Source organism: Eptatretus burgeri, chromosome 8 (assembly GCF_056783735.1).
Source record: "Eptatretus burgeri isolate ZD-2024b chromosome 8, Ebu_testis_v1, whole genome shotgun sequence".
NCBI classification, from domain to species: domain Eukaryota; kingdom Metazoa; phylum Chordata; class Myxini; order Myxiniformes; family Myxinidae; genus Eptatretus; species Eptatretus burgeri.
The window spans coordinates 6648274-6665103 of NC_140968.1; the positions used below are offsets into that span (position 1 = coordinate 6648274).

At 46.6% G+C, this 16830-nt stretch overlaps 1 protein-coding gene across 2 annotated transcripts in view; it reads right to left on the reverse strand.

The window, feature by feature from the left end:
- The window catches only part of NSA2 (NSA2 ribosome biogenesis factor), a 34007-nt gene extending 17810 nt beyond the window's left edge, over positions 1-16197 (reverse strand). For both annotated transcript variants that reach the window (XM_085890787.1, XM_085890786.1), the window contains exons 1-3: positions 16027-16197; positions 14490-14677; positions 5659-5809 (exon numbers count right to left, since the gene is read on the reverse strand). In XM_085890787.1, the coding sequence (XP_085746913.1) occupies positions 5659-5809; positions 14490-14677; positions 16027-16029 (342 nt within the window). In that variant the 5' untranslated portion in view covers positions 16030-16197. The remainder of the gene's footprint in view (positions 1-5658; positions 5810-14489; positions 14678-16026) is intronic.
- Positions 16198-16830: the final 633 nt, after the last annotated feature.

The following is a 16830-nucleotide window of genomic DNA, read 5'->3' on the forward strand; positions in this document are numbered from 1 at the left end:
TGGAGAGGTCATCGATTATACACTCGAGACATGACTGGACTGAAAACCATGCATTAGGACAATGGGAAAGAAGAAAAAAGGATTAATTTGAGGATTTCATACCAACAGCACAAGCCAGTGAAAACAAGTAAAAAAAAGAACATACAATATTATAGCCCCCGTTGTTTTAGTAATTTTGCTGAACGGAGTTAAAGGGCTAGCCCATATTTATGTACAACTAAAATGGCCATCAGTCTTCCAGTCAGCCATCTATAATCAGATCGTAAAATAAAGTGAGGTGGACGTGTTTGCCATCATGTACTGTGATTGTGCAAACTTTGAATAAAATCGGACAGAGCATGTCTGAAAAATGGTTGGGGACACATTTAAGCAACAAAATGGCCGCCAATCGGCCATCTTGGCTCTGATCTCAAAAAATTCATCAAAAAAGAAGACGTGCACACGCAAGCCATCATTCATTTTCTGTACGCCAAGTTTGAACTAAATCTCTCAATGCATGTCCGAGAAATGGTTGAAGACGTGTTCGACATCGGGGTTGTTTTACTACTAAAATGGCCGCCAGCCAGCCATCTTTGATTGCATCGCGAAACAAAATGATGTGTATATGTATACCATCATATGCTGTCTTTGTGCCAAGTACAAATAAAAATCGGCACACACACGCACGCATGCATGCACGTGAAAAATCGAGACCAAATCCATAAGCCGCCGTTTCGGACCAAGTCCAATCCATCCATCCATGGGACCATACTCTGTGCAGTGTTGGTGCTGCCTAAGTAGTCTCCTTGGCTATTGGGTACAATCCTGAACGGGTCGCCACTCCGACACAGTATACCAGCAAGCTGGCACTCATTTTGCTGACCTCGGAAGGATGACAGGCAGTCAACCCCACCAGGTATCAATTCAACAGCCGAGCAGGATTTGAACTCAGGACCAGAGGATCCCAAGCCCGCCACCCTAACCATAAAGCCAGCAACCAAATCCAATGGGGGCGAAAAAAAAATGGTCACCTTGAATTCCACAGTTTCGCCAGTATGGAACACACCTGGAAAGGTGTGCAATTATGACCAAGAGACAGCCCTGACCACTTGCTTAAGATTTAGTACCCCAATCCATCGTCGAGAGAAAAACAGCTTGGTGTCAAAAGTCAAGAGGCGAGAACAATTCACACAGATCGTCAGAGATCAGGCCATTTGAGAAAAGGCAAGACCCAACATCTGCTGTGATGATGGATTTCATGACATTTCTGCACAAAAGACGGAATTCGTTGGCACATAAGAGCGTATCGTGCTCGAAAGAAAGCCATCCAGCCGCTACTCCTTCCTTTTGCTATCGAGACAAATGGAACATGAACACTTGGAGAAAACTGAGGATAGCGATTTTCATCCATTCATCTATTGGGACCATAGTCTGTGCCATAGACTCCGAGAGAAGGACTGGAACCTCCCATGCTCGGGGTTTGTAACTCGAGCCTGAAGGATTAACTTGAGTCCGGGGCTAAAATGACTTCTCGAAGGGCTCGAGACACGATCTCGGGATCCATACAGAGGTTTTTGAGGACGGCGAGTTTAATAGTTTCATTTTCAACACCACCTGAGGTCATCTTCAAGGTCAAAAGGTCATATTTCAAGGTCAAATTACTGAATTTTGGTATTTTTTGCCCGTTTTTGTGTCCAATTCATAAACGGTGAGAGAGGGCTGATTGTAATAAGATGCAAGTGTGTAGAGCTGTTAAACTTTGATATTTATTGTCATTTATCATATTACATAAACATTATATGCATGTCACAACACTATGCCTATTACAACTATGTCTATGTCTATCACGAGTTGGAGAGCTTTTCTTGCCTCCTGAGGCATCCCAAAGCTTTTTCTTTGTCACATTGAGGACATGAGCTTTCAATAGAACGTTAGCTAAAGTAGTACATGCAGCATTACTACAAGCAAAATGTGCATCTGCAGAGGATAACAGCTCAGCAAAATGAAATCGGCAACGCATTTTAGTCTTGTCATACAAATTATAGGCATTATGTACAAAAAAGACGGTTGACATAGTCGGCACACTCAATCCACCTCGATTCAAATTATCTATAAACTCAGATGACACCTCATTACCATCTTCATCATCAATGATCTCCTCCATACTAGTGCGATCGCCATATTCATGAACAAGGTGTCCGGCCAAATAAACTACTTTATGCTTAAGGGCATCGTCAGACCCCAAGAGATCCTGAGTGTCTTGAGGAGTAATCTCGTCAATGAGTTCACTTCGCTCATCTGGATTTATGGAAGTTGTACAGTTCTTGTCGCAATCAATCACACGAGAACTAAATTCGGACATAATGTCATGCTTAATGGGTGTTTGCAAATTTACAATTTTAGCTGCAGCCATAATGTCAACTACGTCAATGTAGAAGTTTCCACCGCTTCTTTGCCTGGCTTGGCCAAAAAAAAACTTTTCCAAGGCTTCATCTGCAAATATAGCAGGAAGAACGTAGTCAAAGTCTTTCTCTGCCAGAAGCAATTTGGCAGCATCCACATTGTTACGTGTGGACACAGTGAAGGCTTCAGCAGTTTGCCGAGTTAGCTTCAGCTTACGACCACCACCTCCTTGCCATGCGCAGGTAGATATAATTTGGCAGGCCTGCTCCAGCCTCGTGAAACTTGTACAGTCTGCTGTCCAAGGCTGTCTGGATTCGTCGCGCAGATGGATAGCTGAGAAACAGTCTTTCACGTTCATCATCTTGAACCACTCACTCATTATCTGGGTGAGGATGATTGTGCCTTCGCTGATTCCCAGTGAATCCTTGAATGTCTTTAAAGCAGCGACAGTCTTGTCATTGAACACTTGGCATACCAATGGCACGCTCTGGCGTTGAAGGGGCTTGGGGAAAACAGCGGTGTGCATTGGCTTGGTTAAGCGAATAGGAGTAGCCTGGTCGATCTCATAAACCTTCTGAATATCACTCCAGTAAGCTTTGTACTCATTACCATCAACGACAAATGAGAGTGTCTTGCCATCAACAGTAATCCAGTTGTTGCGAACATTTTTGAAGATGTGCACGTTGTCGTACACTAAGAACATAGATTGCTCTTGAATTGACAGCACTTGGCAACTTCCTGGTCCTCCAAGTTTTGAATAAACACTGCGGTTGGTATTGCAATTGTCACATATCAAAGAAATCACAGTACCGCCAGCACCAACTACAGCTGATGCAGCTTCGATAAAGAGTTCCTTCAGCTGATCGGCAGTTAGTTTTTTGCAGGGCAAAATGCGTAGAATATAGCGTGGACCACCGAAATGGCAGGCAACTTCAACAACCATAGCATGTGAAGGAAGCATTTCGTGTTCACCACCCGCTGCTGCATTTTGAGCATATCCTACAACATGCCCTCAAGAAAATCGCAATGTCTCGACCAGCTTTACCTCGTCAAACATTAAATTGACCAAACGCTTCTGTGGTTTAAGCTGGTCAAACAAGGTTTTGAGGTTGGAGTCCTGCTGACTCACTAGCAAGCATCTGTTTTACCTTTTTTGTTGATGGTAGAATGATTAAGCCGGATCGACGAATCATTTTGTATGCACTGGGTGATATGCTGTGAAGCTGCATTGCGAAAATCATAGTATCAGTATCAAATCGGCGACAATCAAGAGGTTTGAACACAAGATGCAGCTGCGACAGAAGGAAGGTGAAATGAGGAAGCTCGTGTCCCTCAGTCATCCAACAGAGCTGGCTTATAACAAGCTGAAGAATTTCCTTGCTTGTGCATTCATAGATGTTTACCTGGTCAGTTATGGATCTAATCTGGGACCATTTTGAGAGCAGGCTGTTCTTCTGCAAAGGAAAAAGTCGTTTGGGCACCTCAATGCCATCTTTCTCAACTCTATTCAAGAATAGAAATCCAAAAGGTGAGTGAACTTGTTGGAAATGAAAGAACTGCTTGACAGTTTATCCAGTAGTATCAGTTCTTGATAGGTAAAGGTTTTCCTGGTCTTTTATGATGTTAAAGCCAGGAAAATAGGAGCCGATTTTAGCACAGAAGTGGTCAAAATCTTGGATATTGTCTGCAGCCTCATCAGCTGCCTGCATCTTCTTAGCTCTTGATTCTGACATATAAGATGATGTTGGGCGTGGGGCTGAGGTCACCTGCTTCAAAGCTGATTTCGGTACTCCAGGAAATATTGATGAGGTTCCTTGGGTCGTTTGCCACCCCTAACTGACACCCAATCACAATTGAAATGTGTCTCACAAATATATATATATATATATATATATATATATATATATATATATATATATATATATATATATATATATATATATATATATATATATATATATATATATATATATCCTTTGAGCACCTCAAGCTTTCTTTCTCATTTGGCATGGCCAAAACTCATCTCTCCCTCTCCTTTGGATCTTTTGGGAAGGATATGACCTTTACATAAGGCGTCCCATCATAGTTTCCTCAACAACCAAAGCAGCTACAACGACGTGGCATAGTCACCAAAGCAGGAAACAACACAAAGATCCTGTGAGATCACCAGCTGGACAGTTTCTGAAATTGAAACAAACAAAACATACATTAGTTAACGATGATAGAAATCAGCAAGTCGGTGCAGTGGGTGCACAATGTCATGTTTTGTCATCGACTTTACAAAAGTTTTCCTCTATGAGTTAGATACAAAAACGGGCAAAAAATACCAAAATTCAGTAACTCGACCTTGAAATATGACCTTTTGACCTTGAAGATGACCTCAGGTGGTGTTGAAAATGACACTATTGAACTCGCCATCCTCAAAACCCCTGTATGGATCTCGAGATCGTGTCTCTAGCCCTTCTCGAAGTCATTTTAGCCCCGGACTCAAGTTAATCCTTCAGATTCAAGTTGCAAACCCCGAGATCGTGAGGTTCCAGTCCTTCTCTACATGAGTCTATGGTCTATGCAGAGCGTTGGTGCTGCTTAATTAGTCTCCTTGGCAATTGGGCATAATCCTGGACAGGTCACCACTCCGACAGAGTATACCAGCAAGCTGGCACGCATGTTGCCGACCTCAGAAGGATGACAGGCAGAGTCAACCCCACCTGGTATTAATTCAACAGAAGAATGGGATTTGAAGTCAGGATCCTAGGATCCCAAGCCCACCGCCCGAACCAAAAAGCCAACACCAGGCATATAGCGATGTTAGTAATTGGGAAAGTGTTTGGTCAAAAGTTAATCAAAGAAGAACACAAACTGCATTGGATCATCTCTACCAGATGATCCTGTAAGGAGACCATCACAGGCACTGGAAGTAGAAGGTGGAATAGGATCAGAGCCTGGGAGAAAATGATTAAAAAAATGGAGGAAAAAAAAGGGGACTGCGCAATCCTCCGATGAAGTAAGAAGGCAATAAATATATCTTTTGTTTATTTAAAAAATCACAATATTTGTGTACTCAATAAGTAGATCAACCCAAAACTTGGAATGGTGGAGCCCATCGCGGTGAGAGAAAAATAAGACGGGTCGAATTGTGGAGCAGTCCAATTGGGGCCTCCAAACCACGCTGACACCCCCTTTTCGCACCGAAAGTGAACCCGTGCCATGACGCACTCATTGCTCCCCAATCGACTGCGAGCAAACAACCGCAACAGAACGAACGAACCAACTTACAGCCTTTTCCTTGCGCTTTTGCTTGATCATGTTGGAGAGTACTTTTGCCCTGTTCTGGCCCTCACGGTCCAGCAGATACGGTGGCACCGCCCCCTTCGGGGTCATGTCATCGTCCTTTTGCTTGGTCGCCCGCTGTTCATGCATCTTGATGCTGGAGAATAGAGACTGAAGATTACCAAAGATTGTGAAAACGTAAGAAGACCAATTAAGATAAACATATGCAAATAAAACCCCACGTGTAAGAGATGTTTTTCATCGGGGAGCTCAAACCAAAGGAAAAAAAAAAAATCAAACACACATTTCATCCGTTTCCTGTCAAAAATTGTCGAGCCAGTGATTTTCCGTGCTCAGGTGAACAGACGGAAATCACAGAATCGGTGACTTGAAACAGAAAAAACCGGAATGTGGAAACTTACAAAAAAATAATAATAATAAGTGAAAATTAGATCAAATTACAAATAAAATTTTCACGAAATCTTCTGATTTCGTGCAAGTGATTCTCAAGTCTCAATTCCTACAGTGTAATTAGGAAATGCTTCTTCTTTTTCTTCTTCGTCTTTTTGTTTGTTTTTTAACACCACAATCCGATACACAAAGAATTCCGTTGATACCCAGAACAGGAGCACAGCCAAGGTTCCCATCACGTCGATCGCAACTGCTTCTGACGAGCATCGCTGTGAAACTGGATCTCAATTGCTGGCACTCAATACCGAATAAAATTCCATCCAACAATCTCGGAGATCCGAGTCAAAGCGAAACTGAATTTGGAAGTCAAATAAATAAACAAGCAGTCATGGACTGGTACTTACGAAATCGTCAACTTGACCTCTGACCTTGTCTACTTAAAGCTGTCTCGAGAGAAGGTAGCGACGCAAACCAGAAGTTTCTACGATGATTCTGTACCAAACCATGAAAAATCGTAACGTCGACCGAAGCAAAAATCTCCATTTCTCCACGCAATTATTTTAACAAAGTCACAAAACTGTAATATTCGGCCATCCACCAACAATCTTTACATAATCCGACGGCTTCAGGAGTCAGGTATGCGACGATAACTTTTAAACACCATCTTTATCGAAAACACCCTCAGCGCGCACACGGAAAACTTTTACGCGACTCAACGATGCATCTGCTCGAGCGCACTGCAAAACGTGACGACCCGTGACGCGTCGAGTGAAATATTTTTTATACAATCTTAAAATATATCCAAAACGTCTTATTTTAACCAGAATTTCGACAACCGAGTTTTAAGCGTCCTAAGCGATCGCAAAAACCAAAGACAAAATTAAAATCGAAGTTAAAACGAACTCGTAACGTCGAGCGAAGCAAAAATCTCCATTTCTCCACGCAAGTATTCAATATTATTTTATCAAAGTCACAAAACCGTAATATTCGGCCATCCACCAACAATCTTTACATAATCCGACGGCTCAGCGAGTCAGGCATGCGACGATAACCTTTATTGGGATAAAAAAAAATGACTTTTAAAAATGACTTTAAATGATAAAAAAAAATACCATCTTTATCGAAAACACCGTCAGCGCACACGGAAAACCTTAACGTGACTCAACGACGCGTCTGCTCGAGCGCACTGCATCATGGGACGACCCGTGACGCGTCGAGTGAAATATTTTTTATACAATCTTAAAACGTCTCCAAAACATCCGATTTTTACCAGAATTTCGACAACCGAGTTTAAAGCGTCCCAAGCTATCGCAAAAACCAAAGACAAAATTAAAATCGAAGTTAAAACGAACTCGTAACGTCCAGCGAAGCAAAAATACTCCATTTCTCCACATTAATTTACGGAATTACGTTTGACCTCACTGTGACCTTGACCTTTGACCGATTTTGACCAAAATCTAATCAGCGCTCGCCATCACCCTCCTGAATCACGTGGTGTAATTTGACATTGGTAGCTTCTTCCGTTTTAGTTATCGTGCCAACAAACAAACAAATAAACACACAAACAAACAGAAACGGAAGTGATCAATATACTTACGAAATCCTTAGATTTCGTAAGTAACAAGCAGTCATAGACTGGTACTTACGAAATCGTCAACTTGACCTCTGACCTTGTCTAATAAAAGCTGTCTCTAGAGAAGGTAGCGACGCAAACCAGAAGTTTCTACGATGATTCTGTACCAAACCATCAAAAATCGAATGTTTGACCTCACTGTGACCTTGACCTTTGACCGATTTTGACCAAACTCTAATCAGCACGAGCCATCACCCTCCTGAATCACTTGGTGTGATTTGACATTGGTAGCTTCTTCCGTTCTCGAGTTATCATACCTACAAACAAACATACAAACACACACACACAAACAGATGACGGAAGTCATCAATATACTTATGAAATCTTTAGATTTCGTAAGTAATAATACAATTTTCCTCAAATCTCCACAAGCAAAATCCTCGACGGCACCGCTAGTGGATTTTGCCATCAGGGTGAGGGAAACGAGGGGTTTATTAGATCGTGATCACAATGCCCGTGGAAGCTCACAGACGTGGCAGTGTGTACACCAAGACCTGCAGAGTCCACCAAGCGTGCGACAAATTACGCAAACCTCTCTGGGGCTCTTCAAACGTTTTCAGCGATGCAGGGATTTAGCACAAGGGACAAGTGGTGCAATCTCTGGATGGACAACAACATTGTTAACAAAGAACTGGTCAGCGATTCGACAGAAGAGCGTCCAGATTTCGACCTCCCTGGAAACGGGGCTCTGCGCTTAGCCAGATCAGTCTTCTCCGTGCATGGATATCGCACCACGTCCACAAAGAGGGTTTCAAAGACAGCCCAGCATGTGACTGCGGTCACCCAGATCAGATTATACATCACATTGTGAACGAGCGTGACCTAAAGAAAATTTGATGAAGGACTTGGGGCAATCCGCCTGACAGACAGCGATGTTACTTGGCTGCCAACTTCGACCGAGATCTGTTATTTGTCACACGCAAGAAAGAAAGCCGCGCTGGTGCTGCGCAATTTCCAAAAAAAAAGACAAGCCTCGCTTTTGGGTGAACAGGATTCCCAGGCAAAGGGTGGGAGACCCCCCTGGCAGGGCACAGGATGGAACCAGTTAGGGGGATGGGTTAGCTTAACGAGACCGGCTTCATGGGGCAGGGGTAAGTCCTCATGGAGTCCGTGGAATGGATTAGTTAGAGGGATTCAGTTTAGACTTAGGATGGGAGATGGGAATTATTTTGAGGACAGTGACAGACTGTGGATGTGTCGTGGGGACGTTGCATAGCTACATAGGTTAAATGGAACGTGCTGTAGTGTAAGGGATGACGTGGGAGCAGGAGGTAGTTAGGGGACGTAGTCAGAAGGATGGCCGAGTTCAGCGATGTGTGTGAAGAGAGTGGAAACTGTACTTGGTGAGTGAGTGAGGCCAGCGGGTCTGTATGTATGGAGTGAATGGGGAATGCATGGCACGATGAGTGATTGGGAGGAGGAGTGATTCCCGCCCAAGGGACCCCGGGTTCAGTGTAGAGCGAGTTCGCTGCGTTAGTCAAATTGACAAAATGGAGGTCGTTTTGCTGTTGGTGGGAAAGTAGGCTCGATACCCGCTTGGAGGGGTGCAGGAGCCCTTATGACGGGCTGGGAGCGTGGCTACGAACGGTGAGTATCGCCGAGTGGGTACCCCGGGCGAGTCGGCCGTGGTAGGCCAAGGGCCCATGGGGGGCCGGGATAGCGTAGTGGGCACAGGTGCGCCCGCATGATGTGGGGGCCTGGGGCGCCATTGGCCGCGTGGGCAGTGTCGTGGGCATGGGTGACCATCGGAAAGAGGCCCGGGAAGCCAGCCTGCCACGTGAGCATTTCAGGGGAGTCGCCATGGAGGGCACTCCCCGGTGTTTAGGGAGCTGGTAGGCTCGGAGGCAGTGTAGTGCCCGGGGGTGCCATCGTTGGGAAATCGGCAGAGGGTAGTTCCTCCCAAGGGAGCCACGCGTCCCAGCCGTGAGACCGTGTGAGGGCACGGGAAGAAGATTGGAGGGCATGGCCCGGAATTTGCGAGGACACCAACACAGGCGACGGGAATCTTGGTTGTGAGAACCGATAGTTTAAGCGAGAGGCGCTTGTTGAAAGCCCCGGGGTAGTTTAAGAGTAAATGGATAAGGTAGATAGGAAGTGTACCCCTCCGCACCATCCATCCCTTCGCTCTCGTTGTGGGCCGCTGGACCCACTTTGGGTTAAGATCGCTGAACTCTGGGGAGGCCATCCTGAGGCTTGAGTTGGGCCTCGATGCAGGAAGCTAGCCCTCCCTCATTCCCCTCCGGGAAGGGAATGTAGGGGGTTGGGAGTAGGCTCGGTGACGAGATAGGTTAGCCGAACAATGACGAAAAAGGGGGTTAGGGGACGGATTTATAGTGGGAAGTAAAAAAGAAAAAAAAATAATAATAATAACAAAAAAATAAGTTGGGGCTAAAGTGGGTTTTACAAATTAAGGGAGTTGGTATGGACGGAGACAGGCAAAGGCGATAGGTGGGAGGGAAATAGTTAGGTAGGTCCGAGCCCGACTTTTGTGTGGCCAGCACCACCGCACTCCCCCCACCAACCTGCACTGCACGGCGGGAGGCCGGCCAACTTCATCGGCAGCTTTTGTTTTGCTGCGAGGCCTGTACCAGCCGGATCGTCTGCGGCTGTTGCTTCAAGGCCTGTGCCGGTTGGATCGTCCGCCTGCAGCGGCCTAGTTCTGCGGGCTGTGTGTGCCTGCCACCTTTGCCATGTCATACCTGCTGGCCTCATCTACTTTCTGCCCCGGTTCTGTTTCGATTTGCCACCCACCCCTCCCCCCCCCGGTTCATTACCATGTGCACCGGGATCATCGTGAAGCCGCAAGAACTGTCCTGTTGGCAGCTACAACACGGGCCTGCAGAGGCGGCCCGTGCGTCGTTCGTTGTTCACGGCATCCATTTAAAAGGGGGAGGCCTTGGACTGCATGTGAGCAGCCGGCCACGTTCCCCACACCTGCATTTCATGAGCCAGAGACTGCATGCGAGCAGCCTGGCTCCCTGTTAACTGCTTTTCTCTTAGCAGAGTCCATTGATCCTGGGCCATGGTTTAGTGTAAGATTTGTAAGGTTAAGTTGTTATGATGCACTGTAAAGATGAGTGCATCCCCGGCATGTATGTCATAGCTCCGGCAATTTATTTCAGTCATTCGCATGAGTGTGTTTGTTAGTTAGTTACTCAGCCCTCAGGTTATTTTGGGGACACGAATACACTGAATGTCGCACTCAGGGATCCGAAGGTAAAACGTATGAGGGGAGAACTACACATGATGGCACACGAGACTTTGACGACTCGGAACGAGTCTGTAAAAAGGGGATGGGGTAATGTTACGGCTGTGGAAATTCGCATTACACCATAAAGGGTCCTCAGGTGAGATATATCGGTAAGTCCATGTGTCGTTAGCCCAAACCCGTTGTATAGAGGGAATATATGTGATCCATTCGGGCTGCGATTCTTCAGTGAGCCGTTTTTCTTTTGCTGTCGTTATTTTGGTGCAAGAACAACAACGAACATCGCCACAACCAACATCTCAACGATCACGCCATTCACTACGCGACGCCAACAATTACGCCATTCACACCATGACGCCACCTTTCACAACTACGCTACCACCATCTTCGCCACTCAACGAGCACCGTGCGGTCACGATCTCCGCGGGACGGATGAAAGGAGCAGAGTGGCAGCAGCAACAAGGGTGCGAAGGGGCATCTCCCACCCAAAACTCCCGCTTAAAGATCTCCCGCCCAAAACGCCCGCGCAAATATCTCCTGCCCGAATCTTCCTTCCCTCGTCGTTCGGCACATGGAGAAGAAAAGCAACAATGCCTGTGGGGTTTTCCCGCCATTTTTCTCCGCGCTTGGTGAGAAAGGGGGAGGGGTGGCGCGTCCTCTCCCGATTGGCGGATGCGCGGTGTGACGCGGCCAGGGGAGAGGAACGCCCCCCCTTCGAGGCATTTTCTGGAAGCGTCTCGAAGGAAGGAGGAGCCAAGAACGGGGCGGGGCGCGGGACGGAGCGAAGGGCGGGGCGCGGGACGGAGCGAAGGGCGGGGCACGGGACGGAGCGAAGGGCGGAACCCGACCCTACAAAAGGCGTGGGCGTGGAGAGTCCCTGGTCGATTGTCCCTGTTCCTTGTCCCTGAAGGAGAATTGTCGAGAGTTGTCGGTTGTCCCTGTCCCTTGTCCCTGAATGAGAATTGTCGAGAGTTGTTGGAGAGTCCCTGCTTATGGTTCGTTCGTTCGGAGGAAGAGGTTGAGGTTCTGTTCATTCGTTCGGGTCTGGTCGTGTGAAGGTCGTCAAATTGCCACGGGTCGTCGAACCTGGTCCCTGGTGATTGTTCCTGGTCGGAGGGTCGATCGGAGCCGGTGCAGTCCCGAGACCCCGCTCGTGGGACGGAGCGCCTGCCATTTCCCCCCCCCACACCTCCCTCCCGTCCGACACACACACACACACACACACACACACACACACACACACACACACACACACACACACACACACACACACACACACACACACACACACACACACACACAAAACGTAGCTATCTCTGGTGGTCAGGCTGGACCGTGGTGTGGACGCAACTGTCCCTGGATCGGCGCCGGACGAGCCGGCCTTGCTCTCGCCAGGGGGGCAAGACAAACCGCGGTGCTGTCGACCTCCTGGTCCTGGCCCAAGTCCGCCCACAGCCGCCAGGGAACCAGCTCCCGCGCTAAGCCGCGAGCAGGAGAGGGAGGCAGGTCCGCCCGCTGCCCGACCCCGTACTCCGAGTCAGCAGAACCCCAGAGCCAACCGAGGCGAGGCACGAGGCTCGGCAAGGCTCCCAGACACGATCATGAGCACGATCGACTCAGCACAGCAACCAGGACGCTCTCTGCCGCCACAGGTTCCACACCAAAAAAACACGAGCGTTCTGGTTGTAATCTTCTTCTTCTTCTTTTTCGACCCCGAACAGAACCTTTTTATCCTTCGTCCTCGTCACTCCCAATCGAGCCGTTTATTGGCCCACCGCCATCGCCTTCCGCCAATCGTGATCACGGGGCGGAGCCATCCACTGCACTGTCCTGTGACGTCACGGCCAGTCTTCAGAGAATACCAAAAAGGGGTTTACGCAGACACACTTACCCTATCCCGTGTCCCTATCTAATTACGTGACATTTATCATTTCCCCCTTGAAGAAATGAACATTTACGAGACAACTTATCACCACTGCATTGCTACTTATTACATCGAGATCCTGGTAAACTCGAACAGCATGGCATACCTAATTAAACATCCTAATTACCCTTTGAATGCATACCCCCCCCTCAAACGTAACAATATGAATGGGTATTTTTGAACATTACTTGCACTTTTGCAGCGGGGTGAACAAGCTGTTGTGGCCCGACATCGGACTTCATCTTTACTGTATATTAAAGTAGCCGGATGTCTCAATCCATCGCTTCACCTGTCACGGTCTTTTCGCTGGGATGTCATTAGGGCGTTATGTCTGGGACGGCATTACGTCCGTCTGGATAGGCAGGGTCGAGCGCTGTTCACGTCAACCCGACGTCGAGTACTCAACCCAGCCCGTGCTTATTTAAAAAAATTTTTTCTTCATTTACAACAGGTGCATGGCGAGGGTTGGGGGTGGTTGAAATGTGCATTGACCACGATGGTGTGGGTAGGGGTGGGTGGTAGGAGGGAGTCTACGACACTGAACACCACTTTTTCCATTATCGAACGTGCCGATACAATCGACAGTTTCAAAAATGTAGTATCGCGTTGGTATTTTTACCTCCGCAACCAAAGGTGAAGGAGGTTATGTTTTCACCCCCCGTCTGTCTGTTTGTTTGTTTGTTTTTTGTGTACAGGATATCTCAAAAAGGTGTGGACGGATCCGGATTAAATTTTGTGGACAGGTTCGGTGTGTGACAAGGACGAACTGATTAGAATTTGGTGAAGATCCGGATCTGACTACTAGAATATTTAAAGTGATTCTTCACCATTGACAAGTGCTAAACCGATATATAGCACGATGTCTCAAAAAGTTGCAGATGGATTCGGACGAAACTTTGTGGACAGGTGGACAGGTTACATGTGTGACAAGGACGAATAGATTCAATTTTGGTGAAGATCTGAATCCAGATACGATAATTATTTAATTTCTAAAGTGATTCTTCACCATCGAGATATCTGGCTAAACACGATATGGTCCTGTATGGCACGATATCTCAAAAATGTATTGGGCCTGATATGTTCTCGTGGATCTCGGCGTTACATGGCGGAGATATGCACTCCACTGAGTTCCCTTCCAATTTCAATATCTTATCGCAGAGATACTAGAGATATCACCCAGCATGATTTGGAACATTCGCCTGTCATTCTGGATCAATCAATCAATGCAAGTCACATTCTTGTGACGCGCACCCAAACACAAAATAAACATTCTCAACTCGATCGCTCTGACTCTACATCCCCACTCACAATGGAAAGCAACACGTTTTATAGGGTGGGAGGGGGAACCCCCCCCCCCAAAAAAAAGTGAAAGTGGTATGTTTCTGGAATAACAGCAGAGGCCCAGCCCAATCAAATCACTCGAGGCCACCTTGGCACACTGACTGAGGATGAAGCTCCACAGAGCGGAATCTACACAAACTTGCTTTGGAAGAGGAATGGTCTGACCCCACTCCTGGTATCTACCATGTTTGTACCTGGCATTAATAACAACAACCACCCATTACAAACTTAATAAAGATTGTGAATCAATAACCCGAGGTTTTCCTCGATGTCCAACATTCCAGGTGATTATAGTGGAGTGCATCAATGGGCAGACTCACGTCTTTTTCATTTGAACCTTCTCAGCATGCCGCTGCTTGTGATACAGCTTGGCTTTCAGGCCGATCATCTTCCTTGCCTTTTTGGAGCGCGTGTGTGCTTCCCGGCCCTCCTGCTTGCGCTTACGCTCATGGTGGTCAAAGCGACAGCCATAGCGTTTACGAAAGAGCTCAATATACTCATTCTGCGGCTGCAATACAGAAATAAAAGATTATAGAAGGACGGATTGGCGTCAGCAATGATAGAGACATGGAGAGAGAGAGAGAGAGAGAGAGAGAGAGAGACATGGAGAGAGAGAGAGAGAGAGAGAGAGAGACATGGAGAGAGAGAGAGAGAGAGAGAGAGAGACATGGAGAGAGAGAGAGAGAGAGAGAGACATGGAGAGAGAGAGAGAGAGAGAGAGAAAGACATGAGAGAGAGAGAGAGAGAACGACATAGAGAGAGAGAGAGAACGACATAGAGAGAGAGAGAGAACGACATAGAGAGAGAGAGAGAACGACATAGAGAGAGAGAGAGAACGACATAGAGAGAGAGAGAGAACGACATAGAGAGAGAGAGAGAGAGAGACATGGAGATGGAGAGAGAGACATGGAGAGAGAGAGAGAGAGACATGGAGAGAGAGAGAGAGAGAGAGAGAGAGAGAGAGACATGGAGAGAGAGAGAGAGAGACATGGAGAGAGAGAGAGAGAGAGAGAGAGAGAGAGAGAGAGAGAGAGAGAGACATGGAGAGAGAGAGAGAGAGACATGGAGAGAGAGAGAGAGAGAGACATGGAGGGAGAGAGAGAGAGAGAGAGAGAGAGAGAGAGAGAGAGAGAGAGAGAGAGAGAGACAGAGAGAGAGAGAGAGAGACAGAGAGAGAGAGAGAGAGAGAGAGAGAGAGAGAGAGAGAGAGAGAGAGAGAGAGAGAGAGAGAGAGAGAGAGAGTGAGAGAGAGAGAGAGAGAGAGAGACATAGAGAGAGAGAGAGAGAGAGAGAGAGACATAGAGAGAGAGAGACATGGAGAGAGACAGAGACAGAGACAGAGACAGAGACAGAGACAGAGACAGAGACAGAGACAGAGACAGAGACAGAGACAGAGACAGAGACAGAGACAGAGACAGAGACAGAGAGAGAGAGAGAGACATGGAGGTTGAGAGACATGGAGGGAGAGAGACAGAGAGACAGACAGAACACCCACAGAAAGAAAATTGCAAACATCACAAAAGACAGTTTAAGGCACCACAAAACCAACCACCACAAAATCACCACAAAACCATCCAACCACCACAAAATCACCACAAAACCATCCAACCACCACCAAACCAACCACCACAAAACAATTCAACTGCCAATCTCGAACTGCAATACCCTCCCAAGGAAGGTTGGAATTCATGAGTTTTCATCCAAACACCAACAACGTTCGACAATCAGCCTGAGAAGCCTCACAGAATGAAAAAAAATTAATCAAATCAGCAATTAATTTAGTTGCAAATTAAAAAATCCCAGTCACGTATCGGCGGTCCTGACTAACAAACCACTCAACGTTCCCATAAAACTTACCATGACTGCGGCGGTGGTTCGTTCTGCTGTTGCTGTTGATGCTTCAACTCGATCGCCTTATCAAAAATATTTAAAAATTCCTTAAACACCGATGAGACGAGGAACCACGCAGGCTGACGTCATCCTAATCCACACCGGCAAGAAGAAAAAAAAAAAGGGGGCCGAAATCACGTGGTTAATTTTAACTAAAATTTAAACATGTATTTATTTCAGAATTTACAAGATAAAAAGTAAGTCTATTCTATGCAACTTATATTTTTTTTAAAAGAGGGGGAAACCCCGCCAAAAAAAATTATAGAGGAACTATTACCAATGATACCGACATGGCCGTCATACATTGTTTAAAATATAAATACAATTCGAACTCCCAAGATGCCTCAAAGATTGCCAAACAAATTGGAGGATGATTTTAAGGCAATGAATAATTCGATTCCCACGTGCAGCAGTCCACTCCACCAGAAGCCTCGACAACAGCTCCAAGGGCAAGGAAAGCTGCACACGGAGTGGACGAGTTTACGAGACGTTTTTCGCTCACCTGTGACGTACTTCCGGGGAGTTCGTGGAGGACGGCATGTCGTCACGTCCGCCGGTTCAAAAACACTTTCAACTTCTCCGAAACCACATTAAGTGCACGGTTTCGATGAGACTTGACCACAACCTTCCTCACCCGTGATGTACCAAAGTTTATCACGGCATGAAAAAAAAAAATCCATCTCGGTATTTACTTTCTTATCCGTTGTATATTTTGTGGGTCATCCAGATGCGAACCAGCGGTTACCTGGTTCTCTTATGCAGCCGCTTCCA